The sequence below is a fragment of the Muntiacus reevesi genome, chromosome 4 (genome assembly GCF_963930625.1).
Source record: "Muntiacus reevesi chromosome 4, mMunRee1.1, whole genome shotgun sequence".
Taxonomy (NCBI): domain Eukaryota; kingdom Metazoa; phylum Chordata; class Mammalia; order Artiodactyla; family Cervidae; genus Muntiacus; species Muntiacus reevesi.
This window is the reverse complement of record NC_089252.1, coordinates 46,282,629-46,306,972: the sequence shown is the minus strand read 5'-3', so window position 1 is coordinate 46,306,972 and position 24,344 is coordinate 46,282,629. Positions and strand designations below refer to the sequence as shown.

The window sequence follows — 24,344 nt, the reverse complement described above, 5'->3', positions numbered from 1 at the left end:
CACCCCCAGCGCCTGTTCAGGAAAAATCACCTTAGCAGAATCACCCCAGTCTCCCCTGCTGCCTGTAGGAAGGCAGGGGTGGGGCCTCCAGGGGAGGAGGGCGAGGGGAGGGGGCAGGGCACAGGGTTGGGTTGCTTCTGGGAGGGAGGGGGAAAGAGGGGGAGGGGGAAGAGAAGGGCCTGCAAGCGTGGCCGAACCCACTGTAGACGTGCTGTCTTCTGTCTGGGCTCTGACACCAGGGTGCATGCGGTGATTTGGCGCTGAGACGTGAACCCACCCTTTGTATACAGATCTGCTGCTGATGGGCACGCTGAGAGTTGCTTTTCTATTAAGAAGACAGGTTTTTTTATTTAGTTTTGTTTTTTTACCCCAAACCACCTCCATTAAGGTTTTTCTGGACAGTGATCCTTTATGACCAAAGCACTGATCTGGAACTGGGTGACAAGCCCAGAGACTGTCTAGCAGGTGGTCCTGGGGTCCAGGTCTGGCTCTTTCGTCTCTGGAGCCTGAGGGAAAAAAAAGCTTTCTGAGTCTAGGTTTTCTCATGAGGATGACTTGAGGCTGGAGCCACTGGCCTTCAAGGTTCCATCCCGTTTAAAAGAACTGAAATTCTGGACCATCCGTGTGTAACACCTTCTCTGGCCCTAAAACCAGGGCCAGCCGAGCTACTGAGTGGTCTTGGCTTCTGAGCTCTGCAAGGATGGGGCTTTGCCTTTGGTCAGGTGGGCACATGTCCTGTGTTCTTGGTGGAGTCGGGGGGAATGGAGGGAAGAGACTCCCCAGCCGAGCCCCATGCTTAGAGGCAAGGCTTTTCCATCACTGGGTTGAGCTATCCAGACTCCCCGTAGGAGGAGTGTCCAGCCTGCATCACAGCCAGCCACCTCATACCTCCTTCTGTCTTGCACCAAGAGACAGACCAATTGTGGGGGTACGTGTATGTGTCTTGGTTTCGGGAGGAAGAGGAAAAGGCCGGTCTCCATCACCACTGACCATGTGTGCCTTTTGTCTTCCAGATTCCCAACTTCTTCTGGAGCCTGGGGATCGGTCACACTGGTGCGTGGTGGCATACTGGGAGGAGAAGACGAGAGTGGGGAGGCTCTACTGTGTCCAGGAGCCCTCCCTGGACATCTTCTATGATCTACCTCAGGGGAATGGCTTTTGCCTCGGACAGCTCAATTCGGACAACAAGAGTCAGCTGGTGCAGAAAGTACGGAGCAAAATCGGCTGTGGCATCCAGCTCACGCGGGAAGTGGACGGCGTGTGGGTGTACAACCGCAGCAGTTACCCCATCTTCATCAAGTCGGCCACACTGGACAATCCGGACTCCAGGACGCTGTTGGTACACAAAGTGTTCCCCGGTTTCTCCATCAAGGCTTTTGACTACGAGAAGGCGTACAGCCTGCAGCGGCCCAACGACCACGAGTTCATGCAGCAGCCGTGGACTGGCTTCACCGTGCAGATCAGCTTCGTGAAGGGCTGGGGCCAGTGCTACACTCGCCAGTTCATTAGCAGCTGCCCGTGCTGGCTGGAGGTCATCTTCAACAGCCGGTAGCCACGTGGGGAGAGGACAGAGCGGGAGCCGAGGGGGCCCAGTCCAAACTACTTTGCTGCTAATATTTCCCTCCTGAGTGCTTGCTTTTCATGCAAACTCTTTGGTCATTATTTCCCACCTCCCCCCACCCTCCTCCTCCTCGTCGTCCTTGTTTATGTTCTGTTTTGTTCTTTGAGAAATAGCTTATGAAAAGAATTGTTGGGGTTTGGAGGTGGGGGAGAGTGGTATGGTTGGCAGAACACTGCGATGCGAAAAAGGGGAAGCAAAAAATCAGTACCACCGAACACCATGTAAATGGGGAGCAGGCCCCACCTTTGGGGTCATCACTGCCCGTGTGTGTGTGTGTGTGTGTGTGTGTGTGTGTGTGTGCGCGCGCGCGCGTGCGGGCACACGTGTGCGTGAGTGCATGCGTGCGTGTATGTAGACAAGGGGAAGTGGTGTGCCGTGTTTCCCGCTGAGAAGTTTGTGTCTCCTTTGAACCGAACACCATGTAAATGGGGAGCAGGCCCCACCTTTGGGGTCATCACTGCCCTTGTGTGTGTGTGTGTGTGTGTGTGCGCACACGTGTGCGTGAGTGCATGCGTGCATGTATGTAGACAAGGGGAAGTGGTGTGCCGTGTTTCCCGCTGAGAAGTTTGTGTCTCCTTTGCCCTTTGGACACACTCAGTGGGGCAGCGGGTGCCCCAGCAGAAGGCTCTGTCCCCAGAGTCTGGGGAAGCCCCAACCCCGTCTCGCCCCTTCTCAGACGTTGGCCTGTCCGCAGGCTTCTCCGAAGTCGCCCCGCCAGAGGCTGGACCAGAACCCGTTTCCCCCTGCTGCCCCGCTCCCCTCTGGCCACCCCGCTGCCCTCGTCATAGCTGTCTGTCTTGGCCGATTGCTCCTGGACATCTCTGAGATGGGCTTCCCAAGGGCTGCCGGGGCAGCCCCGTCACAGTATTGCTCACCCAAGCGCCCTCTCAGGCCCCTCCGCCTCTCCCCTGCCCTGGTTACATCAGGTTTTTCCTGGACTCACAAAGCCAGCTCAGCACTTTCCTCCCCTCCGCAGCCTGTGTGTTGAGCTCTGCTGTTAGACCAGCGAGGGGAGCAGCCCCCCACCCCCCACCCCTTCCCACCAAGAAGGATTCGGTCCATCTTAACCCAAGGTACCATCCTGAGCTGACACCTAACCCTTTTCATTTCTTCTACAACTCATACACTCGTATGATACGTTGACACTGCTCTTAGCTCAATGAGCATGTTTAGACTTTAACATAAGCTATTTTTCTAACTACAAAGGTTTAAATGAACAAGAGAAGCATTCTCATTGGAAATTTAGCATTGTAGTGCTTGGAGAGAGAAAGGACTCCTGAAAAAAAAAAAACAAAACCTGAGATTTATTAAAGAAAAAATGTATTTTATGTTATATATAAATATATTATTACTTGTAAATATAAAGACGTTTTATAAGCATCATTATTTATGTATTGTGCAATGTGTATAAACAAAATAAAGAAAAGATGCACTTTGCTTTAATATAAATGCAAATAACAAATGCCAAATTAAAAAAGATAAACACAAGATTGGTGTTTTTTTCTATGGGTGTTATCACCTGGCTGAATGTTTTTCTAAAGGAGTTTATGTTCCATTAAACAATTTTTAAAATGTATACTTGATTCCATGTTGTCCTCCAGCTCCTTTTTCTTCTGACGGGAGGAGGGTAGGATGAAGCCATCAGAATCCAGGACACTTGGGGGTCTCCCAGAGCTTGGTGGGGGAGGAAGCTTGGTCGGGGGAGCCAGAGAAGGGAGAGACATCTGAAACTGCTTGGTCTTCCTCAGATCCTTAGGCAGTCACCCTAGGGTATAGCTGGTGGGTGTCCTCAGTTCGTAATGGGTCAACCTTGGGGAGCCCTGAGTTGCAAAGGCAGCTGATTTTTTCAAAGCCTGAAGAGCTGAGAAAAGGGGATGGCATCTCATGATGGGGATGAGCTTGCCCTGAGAGACGGGGAGGTAAAGTCCCAAGCACTTGGGCTTGTTAACTCCTCGATTTACCTTAAATCCTGAGAATACTGCAACTTTCCCAGAGGAAGGTCACTGCCACCCTGGGTTCCAGGACATTCCCTGAGGGCTGAGGCCCTGGGGTAGAGATGAAGCGGGGGCTGAGTGTCGGTGGTGGGCGGAGGTCTCTCCAAGGTCTGCCAAGTTTACTGGGCACTTGGGGAGCTGGAGTTGGCTGGAAGGAGTGCCTCTGCCAACACTCTTCCAGATCTCTAATCCCTCAGCCCGGCCCAGCTTAGCCGTAGTGGCATCTGCTGGTAAACTGCCCCTCCAGGACTGCCCCTGGGATTTCCACTGCTTGATCTGCTACATGTTAGAGTCAAGGCCTCTCGGCACAAGAAATAGTTCCAAATCAGGCAGCAAACAAAGCTGTTTTCGTGTCTCTGAGAGTCTTGAACCTCAAGATTTTGGATATCACAAACTGATACAATCTCAGAAAAAAGTTTTTGGAGGCCCAAAGTAGGATGGCCAATTTTTCATTTTGCCAAATGATGCAAAGCGTTACAGCCTACTGGCACTGCTACTTTAATTCAAGGGAATTTACAATTGTGCAATGAGAAATGTGTGTGTGCGTTCTTAGTAGCTCAGACGTGTCAGATTCTTTGCGGCCTCATGGACTGTAACCCACCAGGTTTCTCTGTCCGTGGGATTCTCCAGGCAAGGATACTGGAGTGGGTAGCCAGGCCCTTCTCCACGGGATCTTTCCGATCCAAGGATCGAACCCAGGTCTCCAGCATTGCAGGCAGATTTTTTATTGTGTGAGCCACCAGGGAAGCCAGATGGTCATCCGGGCCAGCTTGTTCCATGAGGTGATGGGGAACTCACCACCACTCAAGGCAGCTCTTTATCAGTTGAACTGAAACCTGCCTCCGTTTATTCTTGTTCTGCAACCTGGAATAAGTGTAAAATCCCATGTCTGGAAAACACCCAAAGAGGGCTCTAATTAACTCCCGGGTGGTAGTGGTGGAGGAGGGGTGGGGTGGAAGGTGTTACATTAGGGAGCTGTCAAAGGCATTTTTGTTTGCTCTTAACTTGCATCAGCATGCCAGGAAGCTCTTTAATAATAATAATAGCTACCATTTATTGAATGCTTAGCTGGTTGCCAGGCATGATGTTAAGCGTTTAAGAGAATTATTTAATCCTCACTAGGACCCCCTGCAAAACTGAAGGCTCTGAGAGGTTAAAGGACTTGTCCAAGTTCACCTGGTGAGGAAGTGCTTGGGGTGGGGGGCAGGGCCCAATTCTGGCCCTACTTTTTAGTCCATACTCTGTAGAGATGTTATTTGGGGTGCCTCAAAGCAGGCGGAGGTGGCCCCTTGCTGTGGGCCGGGCGAGCTGCATGGGCAAGGCCTCTGGGTCCAGAGGAAAGAACTGTGGCATCACCTTCACGCCCTGCTCTGTCACCTGGACTTGACTCTCAGCCCATCAGGCTGGAACTGGGCTGCTGGCAAGCGGGCCCCGGTGCGATTGCTGACTCTGAGTCAGGGAAAGAGGCGTACTTACGGGAGACCCCATGTTTTCAGTACACAGCACTGAGCGGCCGTCACCAGAGCCAGCCCCTGGGCAACCTGCCGTGTGCCAGGGTGTGCAGAGGGCACGTGGCCTTGATGGTGCTGGAGGACAAGATGCCTGCACCCGAGGGTGGCCAGCAGCACGGGCGGAATGTGTTGAGTGAGGAACTAGGACCTCCAGCCCAGATGGAGTTCAGATTCGTGGAGGGAAGGACCAGACCAGACGCTCCCTAGAAAGGAAGTTTTCCTGCCACCTGATTCTCCTTCCTCTCTCAGCTCACCAGTCAGATTTGAGGTGCATCACAGGTTCTGCCCTCTGCTCTCTTCACAGGCCACATCCCATCCCCAGGTGACACCACCACTCAGGTACCTTCATCTCCCCCCTCCCGTGAGGCTGCAGCTGCCCACCCCCATCATGAAGACACAAACCAGATCCTGTCCTCCCTGCCTCAGTCCGTCCATGGTTAGAAGATGTAAACCTTTCTCATGTATGTTCCCTTGCCCTGTCCCCCCTAGTATGATTTAGTTTGGGGCTGTCTAGAGCCTCCTTGGCCTTCCTTCCTCTGCTCCAGGTTCCCCTTCAGCGTCTGCCCCCACCAATCTCATGCTTTAGCCCCTCAACACACACACACACACACACACACCCTCGGTCTTGGTACCCGCATTCAGGGTGACTTGCAGTTCCTCAAACACACCTTACTTACGTGTTTCTAAGCAGGAGCTTTCCAGCTCCTTCTTCAATTGACTTCTTATCCTTCAAGATGCAATTCAGACTAAACCTCCTTCAGGAAACCTCTCCCTTAAGAATTTCTGCTCTAAAGAGACATCAGTGGTATAGGAGCCTCTCTCCCCTACTGAACAGCAAGTTTTTGTCACTCTGGGATCTCAGTTGGGGCCCCTCTTAGGATCCAGTGCCCTAAAAATTTCTGGGATGGTGTTCAGACAGGGCTTGTCCCAACAAGGGAGGGAGAAGCAGAATTGTGGGCTTAGTTTGGAATGGAAATATAATAATAATAATAATAATAATACCCAGCACTGATTGTGTTCTGATTATGTGGTAAGTGGTGTCCCAGGCATTTTACATTGGTATCGTTCCGTATAATCCTTACAACCATCCTAAAAGTAGCTACATTATCATGAGGCCCTGTTCGACATGAAGAAATGGAGGTTAGAGAGCTGCCCAGGTCCCCTAGGTGGTAAGTGATGGTGTCAGCTTTCATCACTTCTATGCTATCTCATCTCCATGGGCAGACTTGGGTCAAGAGTGGTAGAATAGGGCTGATATTTTTTTTTTCTAAAACAAGGTCCAGTCGAAAGGACCAGGCTGATCTGATTGCTGAGCACCTGAGGTGTGTACAGATCTGTGTTCACCGAGGGTCTTCCCAGTGCACGCCCTGCCGGGGCCCCACTGTGGCAACACAGAGGCAGACCTTGGCCAGCTCTGGAAGAGGCGGCCCTCCCAGAGGTGAGTGAATTGCCCAGGACACCCACACATATAGCCTGGGGGCGGGGAAGGATGGAACTGCACCCAGGCCCACAACAGGCAGACTTCCTAATGGTGAGGCCCCCACCCTCAGCCTCCAGAGGATCTTTCCGTCCGCCTGTGTGTTGTCAGGGCAGCTGCCCTGGAAGCACGGCTCTAGACAGTGACCGCACAAGCGCCGGGGCAGGTGGGTGTGGGGTCTGACTCATGGGATGTGACTCAGGGTCCTGGGTGTTGGAGTCAGAGAGACCGTGGCGGGGGTGCTCACTTGGGTAAGTCACTTAACCTCTCTGAACCCCAGTTCCTGAAACATCAAATGGGCATTATACCTGCCTCATGGGGCTGCGGGGGAATTAGTAAGGAAATGCATTGAAGGGCCAGGTATAGGGTGGTTAGGCTGAACCAGGCGGGGTTGCTACTATCTGACAGTTTAGACCTCCCCAAAATGGCAATTTCATATCATTTAATTTACTGGATGCTCAATTCAAAGCAGTGGCAGTAAGGGGTCCCCAACCTTCTTTTTCCCTAGGAGCTACAGGCAGGGGCTGTGCAACCAGAGGGCTGAGAAAAGGCAGCAGGGGTGATCAATACTGAGGCCATTCCCTGCTCCTCAGAGTGCCAGTGAACCGCCAAATCCAGGTCAGAGCAGGCAGCGAGGGCCCGAGGGAAACCGGGGAGGGGGCCTAGGGTGCCCCAGGCTCCGGAGAAGGGGGCGTGGGCTCCGGGCAGCGCCCATCGAGCTGCGCAGCCTGCATGGCCCCGGGTTTGCTGGCGCTGGAGCAGCAGGCTTGAGTTGCCAGCTCAGCAGTTTTCCCAACCAGAAGCGCCCCCCTCTCTCTTTCTGAAAGTAATGATTTTCTAAAAATGGATTCCCTCCCCTCCCCCCAGCTGCAATTAATCCAGTGAATGTGAAGTAGCCGCTGGAGGAGGCCCTCGGTGAGTTCAGACCAGTGCAAGCGCTTTGATTCAGGACCGATGCACGGCTAGGGATGAGCGATGGGTGAGGGCACATGTCCTGGGTGAGACTGGGCTCACCGCAGGGCCTGTTTCATGTCCTTTGGAGCCACAGAGATAAGAGCTGCGGGTCTCTTTCTAGGGAGACTGTGTGAGGAGACCTCCTCGGGATTTCAGAGTGGAAGGATCTCAGTCCCAGGCTCCGAGGTCATCCCATAGACACACATGCCCCGGGCCAGCCAGACGAAGTTGATAAATAAACCTGGGGCACTTGTCTGGAACTGCCTTTAAAAAAAAAAAAAACATTTAAGTTGAAGTATTGCAAAGAGTCAGACATGACTGAGCGAGCAACTTTCATACACACACACAGTTGATTTATAATATTGTGTTCATTTCTGCTGTCCAGCAAAGTGATTAAGTTATACACATATACACATCCTTTAAAAAATATTATTTTCCAGTAGGAGCTGCCTTTTTAGGGAGCTTTGGGGGAGAAAGAATGTGACTGTCTTATCCTAAGACAAGCCCGGGTGTGTTACTAGAACAATGCAAACGACAAGACACTCCGAGGATGTGTCTTTGTTCCCAGTGTTGCTTTTAGCACGGGCCCAGGCCCATGTGGGCACTTCAGTGGAGAAGGATGAGATAGGAATATATGCCCTGGATTTACAGGTGGGACACAGAGCCCCTGGAGGTAGAATGTGTCTCTTAGGGCTGCATTGAACCTCAGAGAAAATATGGCTGATCTGTAGATAGGGATATTACATTTGTTCTCAACAATGCAGAGATCCCTTTCACACACATTCTCTTAAGAGATTCCAGATGGGACCTTTTAGAAGAAGGAGCAGAGGTTGGAGGAGATCAGTGACTTGAGACGCCCAGCCAAGAGGTAGCATACCTGCAGATCTCCTGAAGTCTCTCCCGGGGCTTTTCCCCCCCCCCCAGAGCATGCCACTTGCCTGCTCTTTGCAACACCCCTTTAAAATTCCTTTCCCTCCATCAGCCTTCGGGGTCCTGGTATCAATAAATGGCTGTGGCAGAGACATTTCATTCTCAGACATTTTCTCCGTACCCCTGTGGCCCCCATTTCCCAGCCTCCCTTGCAGTTTGTCTGCGGTCATGAGACTAGTTCTGGCCAATGGGCCTCACGGGGAGGTACCTCTGCCCGCTCTGGGCTAAAGCCCTGAAGAACTAGTGAGTGGTGATCCAGCGTCTCTCTCTCTCTCTCTCTCTCTCTCTGTCACCTGGAAGAGGGAGGCATGAGATGAAATCACTGGACCCCTGAATCTCTGCCCTGGAAGCTGCTGGGCCTGCAGCAGGCTGTGTGAAGGTACTTTTTTGTGTCACTGACTGGAGATGGAGTGGCTTGCCATCCAAAGGAACCCATGGCCCATTCCACCCACACAGACACTGCACCCAACCTGTCTTGCTTTCCTCTTTTCATGGAGATTCATCCTGTGTCTCTAACAGCGCTGGAGTTCCTTGAGGTCAGGCAGCAGCTTACATTCTTGCTTGAATCACATTTTCTTTCGCCCCAAGCCCAGCTCTGGGCTCACATTAGGTGCTTGGCAATTACCTGCTATGACTGATGTGAACGGAGGGGCTTTCCCCACTCGTGTCCCTGGAGGGGCTGCTGGTTGCCCTCCAAGGGCGCAGTCTCCCCAGGCTGTCCTAAGCTGCATGGAAATTCCCCCTTGCTCACGCTTAACCTCCTAAAACCCACTGGAAGCCCCTGCCCACCCTCCTCCTCAAACCACTCATCTCTACAGGAGCAAGAAACAGTTCTAGCTCAGGCCAGTGTCAGTGTAAATCCTGCCAAGGCCAGAGCCTCCTGGGCTCCCTCACTCAGCCAAGGAGAGAGAAATTTCCAGAGCTCAGCTGAATGCGTCAGAGAGCATTCCCAGCACACAGTTCTTCAGCCCTGGTCTGCATTATTTGTGCTGTGTGAATTACACGTCTGGGACTTCCTTGGTAGCCCAGATGGTAAAAGATCTGCCTGCAATGCAGGAGACACAGGTTTGATCCCGGGGTCAGGAAGATCCCCTGGGGAAGGAAATGACTACCCACTCCAGTATTCTTGCCTGGAGAATCCCATGGACAGAGGAGCCTGGCGAGCTACAGTCCACGGGATCCCAAAGAATTGGACATGACTGAGTGACTAACGCTTTCAATTTCACTTTTCATTTACATATTTAACATTTTGTTATCTATCTGCTAGTTTGGTTATTGTCTGACTCCCTTAGCAGACTGTAAGCTCTGTCCTGCCACATCCCCAATGTCCAATACAGTGCCCTGGACATAGTAGGCACTTCACAAATGTTCCTTGGATGAATCAATGTGGAATGATTAGTCAACTTTCCAAATGAAATACATTCAAGTTTCAGATGAATTCAGTTTTCCCCCAAGAAAAGTAGGCTTGTACTGTACTTGCTTCATAATATTTGTGGAAAGAAAGAGTACATTCTTATATTTTTTCCCCAAAAGGTATATGCAAACTTTTGCCTCTTGGGGACTTCCCTGGTGGTCCAGTGGTTAAGAATCTGCCTGCCAATGCAGGATACACCCATTCTGTCTCCAGTCTGGGAAGATTCCACATGCCATGGGGCAACTAAACCCAGGCACCCCAACTACTGAAGCCCTTATGCCCTAGAGCCCGTGCTCTGCAACAAGAAAAGCCACCATAATGAGAAGTCCAGGGACCACAACTAGAGAAAGCCCATGAGCAGCAATGAAGACCCAGTGCAGTCATAAATAAATAAATAAAAACCCTGCCTCTTGGGGTAATGGTAATAGCTGCCACCATAATCATAATAATAACGGCAGCCTGTATATAGAGTTTTTTTGTGCCAGGCAGCTGAGCAGATCACTTGGTGTTGTCTCTAAGGTAAGGGTTGTCATTAAACCGTTCTACAGGTGAGGAGATGGAGACCCAGGGAGGAATAAGGCAGGAATCCCTGTCTGCTTAACTCCACAGTTCTTGTTCTGAGTCCTGAGCCCCCATGGGAGGCTGCAGCTTTGAAAGAGCTGTTTTTCTGATTTCTTTCCTTGAGGTTAAGACACATCCTGAGGCCAAGGTTCTGCAACTGGAGTCCAGGGGTATCTCTCCCAGGAGACTTGCTATGTAGTCAGGCTGTCCCATCCCATCAGGGTCTGGAATCTTTGCTGCGTCAAGGCCCCATGTCATCAGCACCAGATCTTCTAATGACACACTGCAGCCTGGGAAATTACAGTGCCCAGGAGACTTGTCCCAGAGGCCCTGCTCAGGGTAATTCCAGAGCAGGAGAGAATGCTGGGAATAACAAGAAAAACAGTCAGGCTGCCAACCTGAGGTAATGGAATGGTCTGTTGTGGCCATGGAGCATGGGGGATGGAAAATTTTATTTTATTTTCTAAAACAGATTTTTCCCTAAATTTTAAAAATACTGAAAAATGCAAAATCAAAAGTAAAAATGATATTCAGTCTTATCATTTAAAATTATGCCTTTAAATGTCACTCCCTAGAAATGATGACTATTACAGGAGGCTTTGATTCATCTCATTCTGAAGTTGGCCTCTGCTTCTACATATGCATATAGACGATTTTCATGAACGGAGTCAAGTTTTGCATATTGGCCTGCAAACTGCTTTTGTCACTTAATGGTGCATCAGATATTTCTTGCTTGACTAGTATTGGAGCTCAACTTAGAGGATGCTAGTATTCATTTAAAAGGTGAATACCACTTGACACCAGAGTGAAGGTATGGAGCAACTGGAACTCTCTTCTGAGGATGGTGGGGATAACAGACAATTGGTTTAACCATTTTTGGAAAACTGCTTGCCACTGTCTACTAAAGCTAATCATACCCGCATCAGAAATGCATGCATACATTCGCCAAAAGGCCGGGGCAAGAATATTCCCAGCAGCACTATGTAAATAGCTGTCCATCAAAAGTCCATCAAAAATAAAGTGAATTTTTTAAAATGCGATTTATTTATACAGTGGATGTCATATAGTGGTGGAAAGGAGAGAAACATAACTGCACACAAGAGCAAATCTCACAGGTGTGGTGCTCAGCTAAAGAAGCCAGACACACAAAACCCATACGGTATGATTCCATTTGTATAAAGCTCCACGTCAGGCCAAGTGAGTCTATGGTTTTAGATGTCAGGAAGGGGCATGAGAGGAACTTCTGGGGGCTAAACTTCTGGGGTTAATCTTGCTCTGCTGGCTATTTACATGGGACGTTCCATCTGTCAGAATTCTGAGCTGCCCACTTACACTGAAGATTTGTGTATTTGCCATGTGTCATACTTCAGTTAGAGTCTATTTTCTAAAGAGAGGCTCAGTGGCATTCAATCCCTTCCCCCGAAATCAGCCCAGAGGGGGAAAGTCGACCTTCAGGTCCTGGAAGCCCTGCTGGGACCCAGGGCGTGGGGGAGCACTCAGGCTGCACCGCCCCCCAGGCTTGCCCGGATGGTCAGTGGGTAGCAGGGGGAGGAGGAAGCGGAGGAGGGATAGCTGTGGGAGGAGGAAAAGGGGTGACTGTCCTTGTGACTGTTTTGAGGTCTGACAAAGAGCCTTGTGGCGTGGCAGCGTCCTGAGCGCTGGAATTTCTGGGGTCCAAGGTATGGTCACAACAAGGTAACTACTTCTAGTACAATTATCATTACAAATAGTAGCTGATGTTTCTTGAGCACTTACAAAGTGCCAGGTGCTGTGGGAGTGCTTTATATACATCTCTCCTTTCAATCCTTTTTTTTTTTTCCCCAGGCCATGTGGCATGTGAAGCCTTAGTTCCCCAACCGGGGTCAAACTCATGCTCTCTGCAGTGGAAGCATGGCGTCTTAACCCCTGGACCACCAAGAAAGTCCCCCTTTTCATCCTTTCAGAGTAGAGTTATATGTACCTCATTTACATGTGAGAGGCTCCCATATGTGGTTAGGCTCCTGACTACAATATTCCACCAACCTCTGCTTAATTTTGGTTCTCTAGTCGTTCATTTGAGGGCTTGCTGGGTGCCAGGCTCTGTTGGACCCTGAAGGATACAAACTGGTGTGGTATGTTCTCTGCACTGTCTCAGCAGGTTAGTAATAGCGTGCTTCTTCAAACCAATGTTCATTGTTCTATGTCCTATTTTAAGGTGCTCCAAATAGGTCAATGTGTAAATAAAATGTCATCTGTTTTGATGTTCAGCAAAACTTAGCAAGTTAGGTTCACTAAAATTTAGACTAAATTAACAAAAAGGGAAAAGAACTTTAAAAATTATCTTTGACTCCACGATTACATTGAACCTGTTGACAACTGAGCACACCCCTTTCAGACTTTTTAAAGAATCCATTCACATGTGCCCACCACAGAAGTAGGTACTCAAAGAAAAGTTAAATTGTTATAAAATGAGACTCTATTGTTTTGTAAACTGTACCATCCTTCATACATTTGACAATCTAATGAGATCGTGTTCCAGGTCCATGAATGCACATCTACTTCTGATTTCTTTTTCGTCATTAGAGGGTGAGGGGGTGTGATGCTGTCAATTTTTTTCCATATATTTTGCATTTCTTCTGTGAACTTCTTATTTGTATTTTTGGCTTGTTTTTCTTTGGTTTGTTATTCTTTGCAGTCATTTATTTTTTAAGGAATTAAAAACTTTTTTCAAGTTTATGCACAAAATTTTTAAAGTCAAAGATAATTGAAAGTTTTATAATGAAATGTAGCAGTCCCTCATCCTTTCTTTCTTCCCCTGAGTTTCCCAGAAATAACCCTTTCAACTCTTCCAGCTGTTTCTTTCGGTGTTTATCACCATCTCTCTTTTTTGTTTTAGTATATAAAAGTATTTTATTTGTTTAACATGTAAAAATACTTTATATTCATTATCAAATGTTCAAAAGCTACAAAAGTATGTTAAGAAAAATGCTAAAGCCCTTTTCAACATCTTCAGTGCTACTTTTCAGGGGTAAATTACATTACCGCTATGATTATATCACCACATTTCTAAATAATATTGATATGTCTTGATGCATTAATTTTGAATATTATTTGTTAACTTTATACTAACTTTCTAGGTAGACACCACTGTCTTGAATCTTCATACTACTTGTCTTCTCATCAATAGTCAATACTTAGACTACTGGAGCTATGCCAGTCTTGTTCACTGCTGATGGACGGAGGGTGCTCTGGTTGCATTTCTTTCCTTACACACCTCTGGTATTCTTGGAGTTAAGCTTTGCCGAGATTCTTTTCATTGGCTTGGGGGTCACTGTGGTTTTTGCCGTTGCTTTCCACGCTCTTCAGGCACTTCTCAGTGTACTTCGAGCCCTTCTAGAATTTTCCTCAAGGCCAAACGTATCAGAATTTGCCAGCACAATGTTTTTTCCCCTCAAGTCTCCATCCTTCTGCTCTGTCTGGACAGGTTGCCTTATGGACCTGATGGATGCATAGCAGTCACCCCGAATCACCCTCCACCTCCGTGTTGGCTTGAGTCTCCTGTTCCCCGGATCCCATGAGGGCACCTCCCTTGATTGAGTCCCTCATTTTGATGCCAGTTATATTTGAAAACTGTATCATGTTTTCATTCTTTCCTTCCTTCCCTTTCTCCCTCCCTCCTCCCCCCTCTCTTTCCTCTTCTTCTCCTTCTCCTCCTGCCTGAGGACTATATGGCAGAAGGCCAGCGAAGGGCTCCGTGACAACCTCAGCCTTCTCTCCTTTGTCTCAAGCGGATCCTACAAAGGGGCCCTGAATGTGGAGTTTAGTCCTCAGATTCACCTGCCAGAAAGCAGGGTCACCTTCGCCTTCCCCTCTGTTCCTCCCCATCTGTTTCTCTCTTGCCCTGGACTGCTAGTTTCTGGGTTTTGTTTGTTTGCTTTTGGCCCTACCATATGGCTTTTGGGGCCTTTGTTCCCTGACCAGGGATTGAACCCACCCCTCATCAGTGAAAGTGCAGAATCCTAACTACTGGACCTCCAGGGAATTCCCTGGGAGTTTCTGGATCTCAAATAGTTCTCCTTTCTCTGCCACTCCCTCAGCTTAGGCACTCCTGGCCTCTGAGCCATTGTCCCTGTACCCACGCTTGTCCCCCTGCTGACCAGTCCTCCTGGGCATGGCAGAAGGCACTCTGTAAACCCAGATCTGAGTGGTTTTGTGTGTAAAAGCCATGCATTTTCACGTCTCTACGCTGTCATACAGACTCTTGGCCTGAATGCCTTTCCCCCTTCCTCTAGCTGATGAACTCTCTTATTTCAATGTCTGGCTCAAGTATCTACTCCTCCAAGAAGCCTCCTGGTCTGTCCTGTTGGCATGAAGTAGATTTTGCAGCAGTTTATATGATGCTTTCTTATAACCCCCGTTCCTATCTGCCTTGGGCCAGATGCTGACATCAACTAGCTGAGTCCCAGGTCACCTTCCCTCAGCTCCTGCATCTGCACACTCCCTGGGGAGAAGCTGTGCTCCACACCAACTGTGCGGCGTGCCCTCTGCTGAGAATTTTCCGTACACAATACAATTATACACTGGGCTGTCAGTCCTTCAGCAACACGCCTCTGTGCTGCATGCGCTTTTGACAGTCTGGGTAGGGAGTGGGGTGAGCAGCGACCTGGAGGAGATGGGGGAAGGTGAGCGAGAGGGCATCTGTTATTGATTTGCCCGTAGGTCCCCTGGGCTCTTTACCTGGCTTGGGAAATTCTCTTCCCCTGAGGCTGTCGAGCGATTAAAGAGTAAGACACTTGCTTCCTCAGCTTCCCTAGCGGCCAAGTATAGGCACGTGACCTGGGATCGACCAATCAGACACCTCTGCTCTGGTCTTGGAGTCGGGATGGGGGAAGGAGAACAATTCTAGGGATGGACAGTGGCCACACCCTGTTTCTGGGGCACAGCCGCCTCTGGGGGGCCAATAGCACGGTCCAGTGTCTGGTGTCCAGTGCAGACGTCAGTGGGGAGAAGAGAGTCATCTAGGGTTCCAGGGGGCCCATGGGTTCTCAAGAAGCAGCTCTGGGGTGTGGGTTTGGCAGCCTTCCCCACGATGGAGTTCTCCAGCCCACTGTTGATTCTCCGACCTACCCAGGGTCCTGTTAGAACTTCTCTTTCGTGCTTAACTCAGCTAGACTGGCTTCCCAGGTGGCACAGTGGTAAAGAATTCGCCTGCCAATTCAGGAGCCCCAAGAGACAGCGGGTTCAATCCCTGGGATAGGAAGATCCCCTGGAGTAGGAAATGGCAACCCACTTCAGTATTCTTGCCCGGAAAATCCCATGTACAGAGGAGCCTGGTGGGTGGGCGACAGTCCACGGGGTCTCAAAGAGTCGGACACGACTAAGCATGAGTCCACACAGCTAGAACAATTTTTTGTAGGTTGCAGCTGCAAAGACTGACCGCAGATAGAGGCCAGGAAGGGCATAATGCATGGCTGGCTCCCAAGCCATCCCACTGGGACAGGAGACCTGGGAATCTCTGCCCCTCCTGACAGTGATGATGGCCATGGCATGCTCCCGGCCTGGGTAGTCACTCAGATCCCCAAGCGAGCAGAGGCCGCTCAGCACGGGCAGGGTAGTAAGGTTACAGAAGCCGTTAGGGACACCCCAGGAGGACCCAGGCTCAGAATGGAAATGTCCTAGGCAGTATCCCTTCATCATGAGAGCCGCGCAGCGTTAGAGCCCAGGCCACCCTTCAGAACAGCCGGGGGCTGGCCTCCCCCTGTCCGGAGGCCTGGGTTCTTATCTGGCTGCAGGTAACGCCCTGTGAGGCTTGGGTCAGGCACTCCTGTTCTCTGAGCCTCAGTGTCCGTGTCCTCACCGGGAAGCCTGGGAGGGGGACAGATAACTGAGAGGTCCCCTCGAGGACTAGTGCCTCCAGAATGAGCACCGGGAGCCTCTGGGGCCTCCTCACCCCCACCCCTCCCCCTGCCTCACCCCCTGAACTCCTGTGAGCTCCCTGATAGCAAACCCCAGCCATACACATAGTAGGCACTCAAGAAGTGTGAGCTGACATCACCAGGGACAGGCTGGCTCTGTTAGGGGTGTGGGTGTGTGGCAGCGGGGTCTGTGGTGACACTCAAGGATCTCTTCCTGGGAACTCAAGCTCGGCCTCTCCTGGGTCTTTGTGGAGGCGGAGAGGGAGGAGGAAGGGGTGAGTGGCAGCCTCGGCAGCAGGCCCCAAGGCAGCCTCCGCAGGCGCTTTCTGGGAAGCCGCCCCCAGAACCTAGCCTTGCGAAGGCTGAGGAGGCCCCGTCTCCAGCCCCGTTTCCCTTGAACTGGAGCCAGGCGGTCCTCACGCATTACTCACTGGCGGGGCGGCCCTGGCCCAGGGCCAAGGCAAACAAGGCCTCCAGCCTGCCCGGGGGCTGGTTGGCTCTGGCTTGGGCGGGGAGGGAGGCGCCCACGCCTGGCCCCTGCTCTGGCCAGCCCGCTTGTGTCCCGCAGCAAGCCCAGCCCCAGCCTGGTCCAGGGGTCAGGCTTTGAGTACCCCCCTTCCCCCCAGGGTTGGGGCTGGCTGTCCCTCTGGAGCTGGTGCTGCTGAGGGCCCTTCTCCCTCCAGTGTCTGGATCCTCCTTCTCTGCCAAGGGAGACGCTGACTCCTACCTGTATGGCCAATGCGGAGGCTTAACCCAGGGCCTGCCATTGACCAGGCCCTGGGACAGCAGAGGAGGAATAAGCCAAGACGTTTACCCTTCTTGAGTCCCAGGTCTGCATCTCAGGACAGGGACATCTACAGGGAATGATCAGGGATGAATAGCCCATCAAATATTGTACATTCAAGTGTAGGGAAGGGTCAGGCTAGGAAGACTTCCCGGAGGAAGGAGAGCCTGACAAGGCCATGAGAAATGGGGAAACTTTGCATAACCTTGATGGAGGAAAACAGAAGAGGTTATATGGTGGGTGTAGGTCTCTGGATGTGATGGGTCTGAAGATAGAGGGTGGGGGTAGGAGGAGAAGGATTGCTAGGTGAGGAGGATGAGGCCAGGTACCAGTGGTCCTGAGCAGGACCAGTCAGCTCCTTTGTCCAGAACCAACCTGTCCACCCATCTAGACATTCATCCATCACACCATCCATCTATCCACCCATCCATTTGCCCATCCACACACTCAACTACCCACCCAACCATCCATCCATCCATCTATCCATCGATCTATTCATTCATCCATCCATTCTTCCATTCAAACTACAAATACCTATTGAACACCCACAATGAGCCAAGGCCCATAGTAAATATTTTCACTGACTCTATGGCTTAGGTAAATAGGCTCCATAAGTGTTTGTTTAAACAGATGGAGAAGTGATGATCGAAAGAAACCTAGCTCTGTCCTCAAGGAGTTTACTGTCTTGTAAAACAAAAAATATAACATTAGAAATTGTGACAAGTGCTGTAAAGGGAAAGACCAGGGTTCCAGGAGAAACAGGGAGGAGGTAAAGGCTGTGGCTGTTAAACTGCTGTGAGATCCTTGGCAAGTAACTTGATGTTTTCAGGCCTCACCTTCTGAATCTGTGAAGTGAAATAATGATCGTGCCTACTTTACAGAGTTGTCCATCAATTTTTTTTTTCAGTTATCAAAGTCTGAAATCTTTAATATTGAACAATTTTCTAATCCATGGTCTATATTTAGTTTCAATTTTCTGAAAATGTTTTTTTCTTAATAGTAGTTCATATACCACACCTTTTCCTGCTTGTGAATAATGCTGCTATAAACATGCATGTAGATTCTGTGTGACCATATATATTCATTACTCTTGGGTATAGGCTTGTCTCGAAGATATTGAGGGCTCAGTTCTAGATCATTCAAATGAATATTGAAATAAAACAAATCACACAATTTTTTTGTTTCCCAGGGCATGCCAAATTTATGTTTTGATTTCCCTGGTGGCACAGTAAATAAGAATCCGCCTGCCAATGCAGGGGACAGAGGTTCGATCCTTTGTCCAGGAAGACTGCACAAACTGCAGAGCAGCTAAGCCTTGGTACCACAACTTCTGAGCCCACCCTCTACAGCCTACGAGCCATAGCTACTGAAACCCACGTGCCTGGAGCCTGTTCTCTGCAACAAGAGTACCCACCCCAGTGAGAAGCCTCTGCTTGTTGCAACTAGAGAATACCCACTCACAGCAATGAAGACCTAGGGCAAAAAAAAAAATCACAATTGTTATTAAAAATATTTTATGTTATGATGTGTCTATTAATTGTTTAATAGCCTGATGTCTAAAAACAAAGTGCAGACCTTAATCAAAAAACACTTTATTGCTAAAAAAAAAAAGGCTAAACCGTCACCTGAGTCTTCAGTGAGTCGTAATCTCTGATCATTGATCACAGATCACCATAACAAATACAAAAATGTTGAAAAAGTTCGAAATGTTTTGGGAATTACCAAAATGTGACACAGGGAAGACACAAAATGAGCAAAGATTGGAAAAACAGTGCTAATAGACTTGCTTGATGCAGGGTTGCCAAAAAACTTTGACTTGTAAGAAATGAAGTATCTGTGAAGCCCAGTGAGGCAGAGTGTAACAAGACAAGCTATGCCTGTGCATACACAGAGTAGTGGAATTGCCCAGACATATAGTAACTCTATGTTTTGTATTTTGAAGAGTTGTCAGACTAATTTACAAAGTGGCTGCACCATTTAACATTCCCACCAGCAATGTACAAGGGTTCTGATTTCTCCACATTCTTGCCAATTGTTGTTATTATCAGACCTTTTGAGTCTAGACATCCTAGTGGGTATGAAGTGGTATCTCATTGTGGTTTTGGTCTACATTTCTCTGATGACTAATGATGTTAAATATCTTTTCATGGGCTTATTAGCCATTTGTGTGTCTTGGAGAAATGTCCATTCATTTCCTTTGCTGTTTTGAAATCAGATTATTTGTCCTTTTGTTGAGTTGTAAGGGTTATTTATATATTCTGGATGCAAGTCTCTTATCAGCTGTATGTTTTGCAAACATTTTCTCTAATGCTGTCAGTTGTCTTTTCACTTTCTTGGTGGTGTCCTATGAGGCACAAAAGGTTTTTTATTCTCTTGAAGTCCAACATAATTATTTTTTCTTTTGTTACTCATACCTCTGGTATCATACATAAGAATCCTTTGCCAGATCCAAGGTCATGAAGGCTCACTCCTGTTTTTCTCCTAAGCGTTTCATAGTTTTAACTCTTATATTAGGTCTTTGACTTATTTTGTGTTAGTTTTTATATATGGCATGAAGGAAAGATCCAGCTTTACTCTTTGCCATGTGGAAATCCAGTTGAAAAAACTGTTTTCCTCCCATTGGATGGTCTTGACAGCCTTGTTGAAAATCAGTTGACTATAGATGTCTGAGTTTATTTATGGATTCTCAATTCTGTTCCATTGATTAATATGTTTATCCTTGTGCCAGTACCACATTGTCTTGTAGTTAAGTTTATAAATCAGGAAATGTGAGTCCTGCTATTTTGTTCTTCTTTTTCAGGATTATCTTGGCTGTTCTGGGTCTCTTGCAATTCCATCTGAATTTTACAATCAGCTTTCCAGTGTCTACAAAGATGTCAACTGGAACCGCACTGCATCTGTGTAGATCACTTTGCTGAGTAGTGCCATCTTAACATTGTGGAGTCTCCTGATCCATAAACGTGTTTCCAATTATCTAGATCTTCTTTCATTTCTTTTACAGTTTTTTAATTTTCAGGGTATAAGTTGTTGTACTTCTTTGGTTAAATTTACTTCTGAGTATTTCATTCTTTTTGATGCTTTTGTAAATGGAATTGTTTTCTTCATTTCCCTTCTGGACGGCTCATTGATTTTCAAACAAATGCTTATTGTGCTCAGCACCGTGAGAGATGCTGGGGATGTAGCAACGAGCATATTATGAGGATGAACGAGATAATAAAGTATAATAACGGATCCTTATTATGGCTTTCCTGTATCTTCCCTTTTCTCTAAGTATGTCAACAGACGGCTCCTGCAGAGGCAGGAGGGGAGCTATTGAACTCTGAGAAGAGTTGATGTATCTGGAAGGAGCTGGAGGATGTGACCGTGGACAGTGGGAGCAGACCAGCTCCCTCTGGGCAGCTGTGAGGCCAAAGCAAGACCCCAAGGAGGCCAAGGGTGCTGCTCTCGGGAATTGGGAATCCTTGGGAGGCCTGGGAGCGGCCGGAGGGAGGGCGCAGTGGAGGCCTGTACGCACTGTCTCTCAGGGGTTTCTCAGGAAGCAGCTCACTCCCACCCCCGGACGGGGCTTCCTCCTCCGTGGGTTTTCATCGTTCGTCTTGCGGCTTCCCCTCATTCTCACATCCCCTGAAGGATCTGTCTTTGGTTTCGGCCTGTGTCTCCTCCGGGCACCTGCCCCTCCTTCCCTCACCATGCCTCCCTAGCAGGCAGGGGACGCGGCAGGATCTCTTGGGAACGCTTGGATCATGGAAGCTCCTGCCCTTCAGGTGGGGTGGAGAGAAGGAAGGTTGCCTCCTTCCTCACCGTCTCCCCTGCCCCAGAAGCAACGGGCCGGCAAGCGGGGAGATTTCTCACCGCACCAGCTGGCTCCTTCCCGCGTGTGGCTCCCGCCGGGGCCCCTCACCCTGGCCAGCTGTCTCACAAGTGGGGGAGGATTGGAGGCCTGGCCAAGCAGGGGCCTGCCTCCTCTCCCTCCCTCCACACAGGGCCTCTTCCTCCTGCCCTGCCGTCTGCAAGGCCCTGGCAGGTTCCTCATTCCAACGGCCGCTTCCTCTGCAGCCAGGACCCATGGCGCCTGGAGGTGGCCTGACGGCCCTGGCGTCACGGCTCTTCTGCAGTCATCCCCGTCTTAAGTCTGGGCCGGAACCTCCACACCGACACCCTCGTGTCGGAGGTCGATCGCAGACGACTAGGGGAGGCCCAAGTGTGGGCGAGGGCCTTGGGCCTGGAGGGTGGGAGAGCAGGAGGGGGCGTGGGCCCCGCTCCCAGCGCCTTTCTGCCCTCCACACAGATCTGCACGTAAGCCGGCCAGGCCTCACACACGGGGCTGTGACCCACAGTTCAGAGAAGTGAGGTCGGCGTGGGCCACGGCAGGCCTGACACAGGACGTCCGGGGTTCTCAGGGGGCGTGGACGGTGGCTAATCACTCTGGGTCCCTCAGCTGGGCCCTGACGGGTCTCCTTCTCCCTCTGACGGACAGGTGATATCAGCGGAGGACACAGGGCTCTCCACGAGGAAGGGAATCCTGACTACAGGGCTGACAGGAGGTGCCCCAGAGTGAGCCCCCAGACTGCCTGGGTTAAAACAACCTGCTGGCTAGCTCCGTGACCTTGGCAAAGTTACTTAAGCTCTCTAAGCCTCAGCTTTCTCAGTGAGACAATAAGATGATAATCATAGACATCTCAGACCCTAAGGCCTAGAGCAAGGGTTCTCAGCCTCGACCCTGTCGATATCTGGGGACAGGATGACTCTGCGCTGTGAGGGACTGTCTTGTGTGTGCTGTAACCCCACTACTCGCTGGATCCCAGTAGCATCTGCTGTCCCCCTCGCCCCCCACGCCGCCGTCATGACAATCCAAAAGGTCTCTAGTCATCGCCAAATGTCCCTTGGGGGCAAAACCGAGCCCCTACTGATAACTACTGTCTTATATAGGACTCAAATGAGTTAATACACGCAGTGTACTTACAACAGTGCCTGACCCAGAGGAATCACTCAATAATTCTTATCTATTATTATTACAAGCAGGGAACAGAGGGGAAAAACAAAATGTAAAACAAAAAACAGAAGCCAAGCACAGAGGAACATATCTAATACCCCGAGTGACTGGAGAGTAGGGCTCGGGGTAAAGAGGGGGAGAGATTGCGTGTTTTATTTATTTGAAAAAAAAGATTTTATTTTTATTTATTCATGTATTTGGCTAACCTGGGTCTTAGTTGCAGCACACAGGATCTTTGATCATTGTTGTGGCATGTGAGATCTTTGGTTGAGGCATGTGGGGTATAGTCCCCTGACCAGGGATCAGACCCAGGCCCCCTGCAAGGGGAGCGAGGCATCTTAGCCACTGGACCATGAGGGAAGCCTGCAGACTATGTATTAGTTTAAAAAGAACACCATTGGCTTGACCACCTCCTCCCCGTATCAGGTCCACGTTCACCAGAACGTGGGTCTGGAGCTCCCCATGGGTGCCTGGGGGTGTGCTGGGGCCTCCAGGGACACAGGACAAAGGAGACTCAGCCCCGCCTGGCTTCTGGGGCCCGAGTCCTCTCAGAGAAAAGCCCAGATATTTTCCATTTCCCTCCAAGGGTTCAGAGGAGAGAGCCATGGGCTAAGGCGAGGGCCCGCTGGGCAGGCCCCGCTTCTCGGGCCACCCACTCATCTGTTCATTCGGGAAATGCTCACTGAGGCCCCAACGAGCCAGACAGGGGGCTGGATACATCAGCAGGAAGCAGGAATTGGAGCAGTGGCTTGAAAGCTGGCCAAGCTTCCCATGGAAGGAGACGAGGAGGAAGAACGCCACTGACCATGAACAGGGTGGTGCTGGTGGGGTTGGGAGCTGATCAAGAGGGGGCCCTGAGAAGGTGACTTTCTGGAAATGTGGTGCAGTCCGAGGGGCGGATGAGGTCAGCCTGTGAGGAGTGATGAGAACCGGGGTAGAGATACAGTCGCTTTTTATTCTGGAGTCCTTGAAGGGTTCTGAGCATAGGTCTCAGTTCAGTTTAGTCGCTCAGTCACGTCCGATTCTTCGTGACCCCATGGACTGCAGCACGCCAGGCCTCCCTGTCCATCGCCAGCTCCCAGAGTTTACTCAAACTCATGTCCATTGAGTCGGTGATGCCATCCAACTATCTTGTCCTCTGGGTCATCCCCTTCTCCTTCTGCCAGAGGTCTAGGGAACCCCAAGTCTGCTCCTGGGGGACAGGGGCCTTGTTTGTGTCCCAGCCCCACAGGTCTTCCCAGGCAGGGGCCCCGGGGTGGGCCCTTCAGGCAGGGCTTGGGTCCGCACTCCTGCCCCTGCCCCAGGGGAAGGCTCTGAACACAGGCCCCATCAGGTTGCCCAGCCTGGGCGCTGGCCCTTGTGAAGCTCCGCCCATCTCCCCAGCTGAGCAATGGGACCGTCCGCCTGCCTCCCTAGGCCGTCCCTCCACTTGAGCATAATTGGACATTGCCTCCAATCTCTTTGAACCCCATGGCAGTCAGACATTTGCTAGTGGAGCAAAAACACTGGGCCTGACCTTCAGAGGTACACGGAGACTCAGGGGCCCCAAGAAAGAGGCAGGAGCCCCTTGGGGATTGGGCAGGGCTGGGCAGCCGAAAGCCAAGGCTGCGTGAGTGCCTCCGTCTCGGCCTCTCACCTCCTCTGGGGCGCTGCGGTCCTGCCCAGGGCAGCCGGCGGGCAGCCACCTGGGCGGGGCCACACCCACAGGGTTGTGAAAACCACCTGGGCCTGGTCTGGCCCTGGGGAACAAGCTCCAGGTCGCTGTCCTCTGAGGGGCCAAGTTCAGATGTGGCTGCCGGACTGGTCGGAAACAAAGCAGGTGCAGAGCCAGGCTCCCGGAGGCTGACCTGAGGCTGGCCCAAGACCCCGCCAACAGAGTCACCCCCTGGGGCGCCGCATCCCTTGGGCTCCAAAGAGAACTTGGGAAATGTGAACCAGGCTTTTCTGAACGCCTGGCCTGCCCCTTGGCTCCGGCTTGTCCCGGAGAGTGTGGAAGGCCGGGCAGAGGCCCATGTGAGGTCCACGCAGAGGGCCAGGATTCCAACCCGGGGTCCAGGACCGTCTGCAGCCATGTCACCCGTGCGGGCCTGCCTTCTTCTTGAGCCCGTTTCCACTGGGGCCAGTGGGAGTCATGAGGTTTGCCCTCCCTCCCTTCGGGGTGATTGTGAGGATCAAATGAGATCACAAAGATAAAAGAAAAGAAAAGAAGAA

General features: G+C 50.5%; 1 protein-coding gene across 2 annotated transcripts in view; it reads left to right on the top strand.

Moving 5' to 3' along the window:
* SMAD7 (SMAD family member 7) overlaps positions 1–3,209 on the top strand; it is a 30,275-nt gene extending 27,066 nt beyond the window's left edge. For both annotated transcript variants that reach the window (XM_065932676.1, XM_065932675.1), the window contains exon 4: positions 1,014–3,209. In XM_065932676.1, coding sequence (XP_065788748.1) covers positions 1,014–1,552 — 539 coding nt within the window. In that variant the 3' untranslated portion in view covers positions 1,553–3,209. The remainder of the gene's footprint in view (positions 1–1,013) is intronic.
* The last annotated feature ends 21,135 nt before the right edge of the window (positions 3,210–24,344 follow it).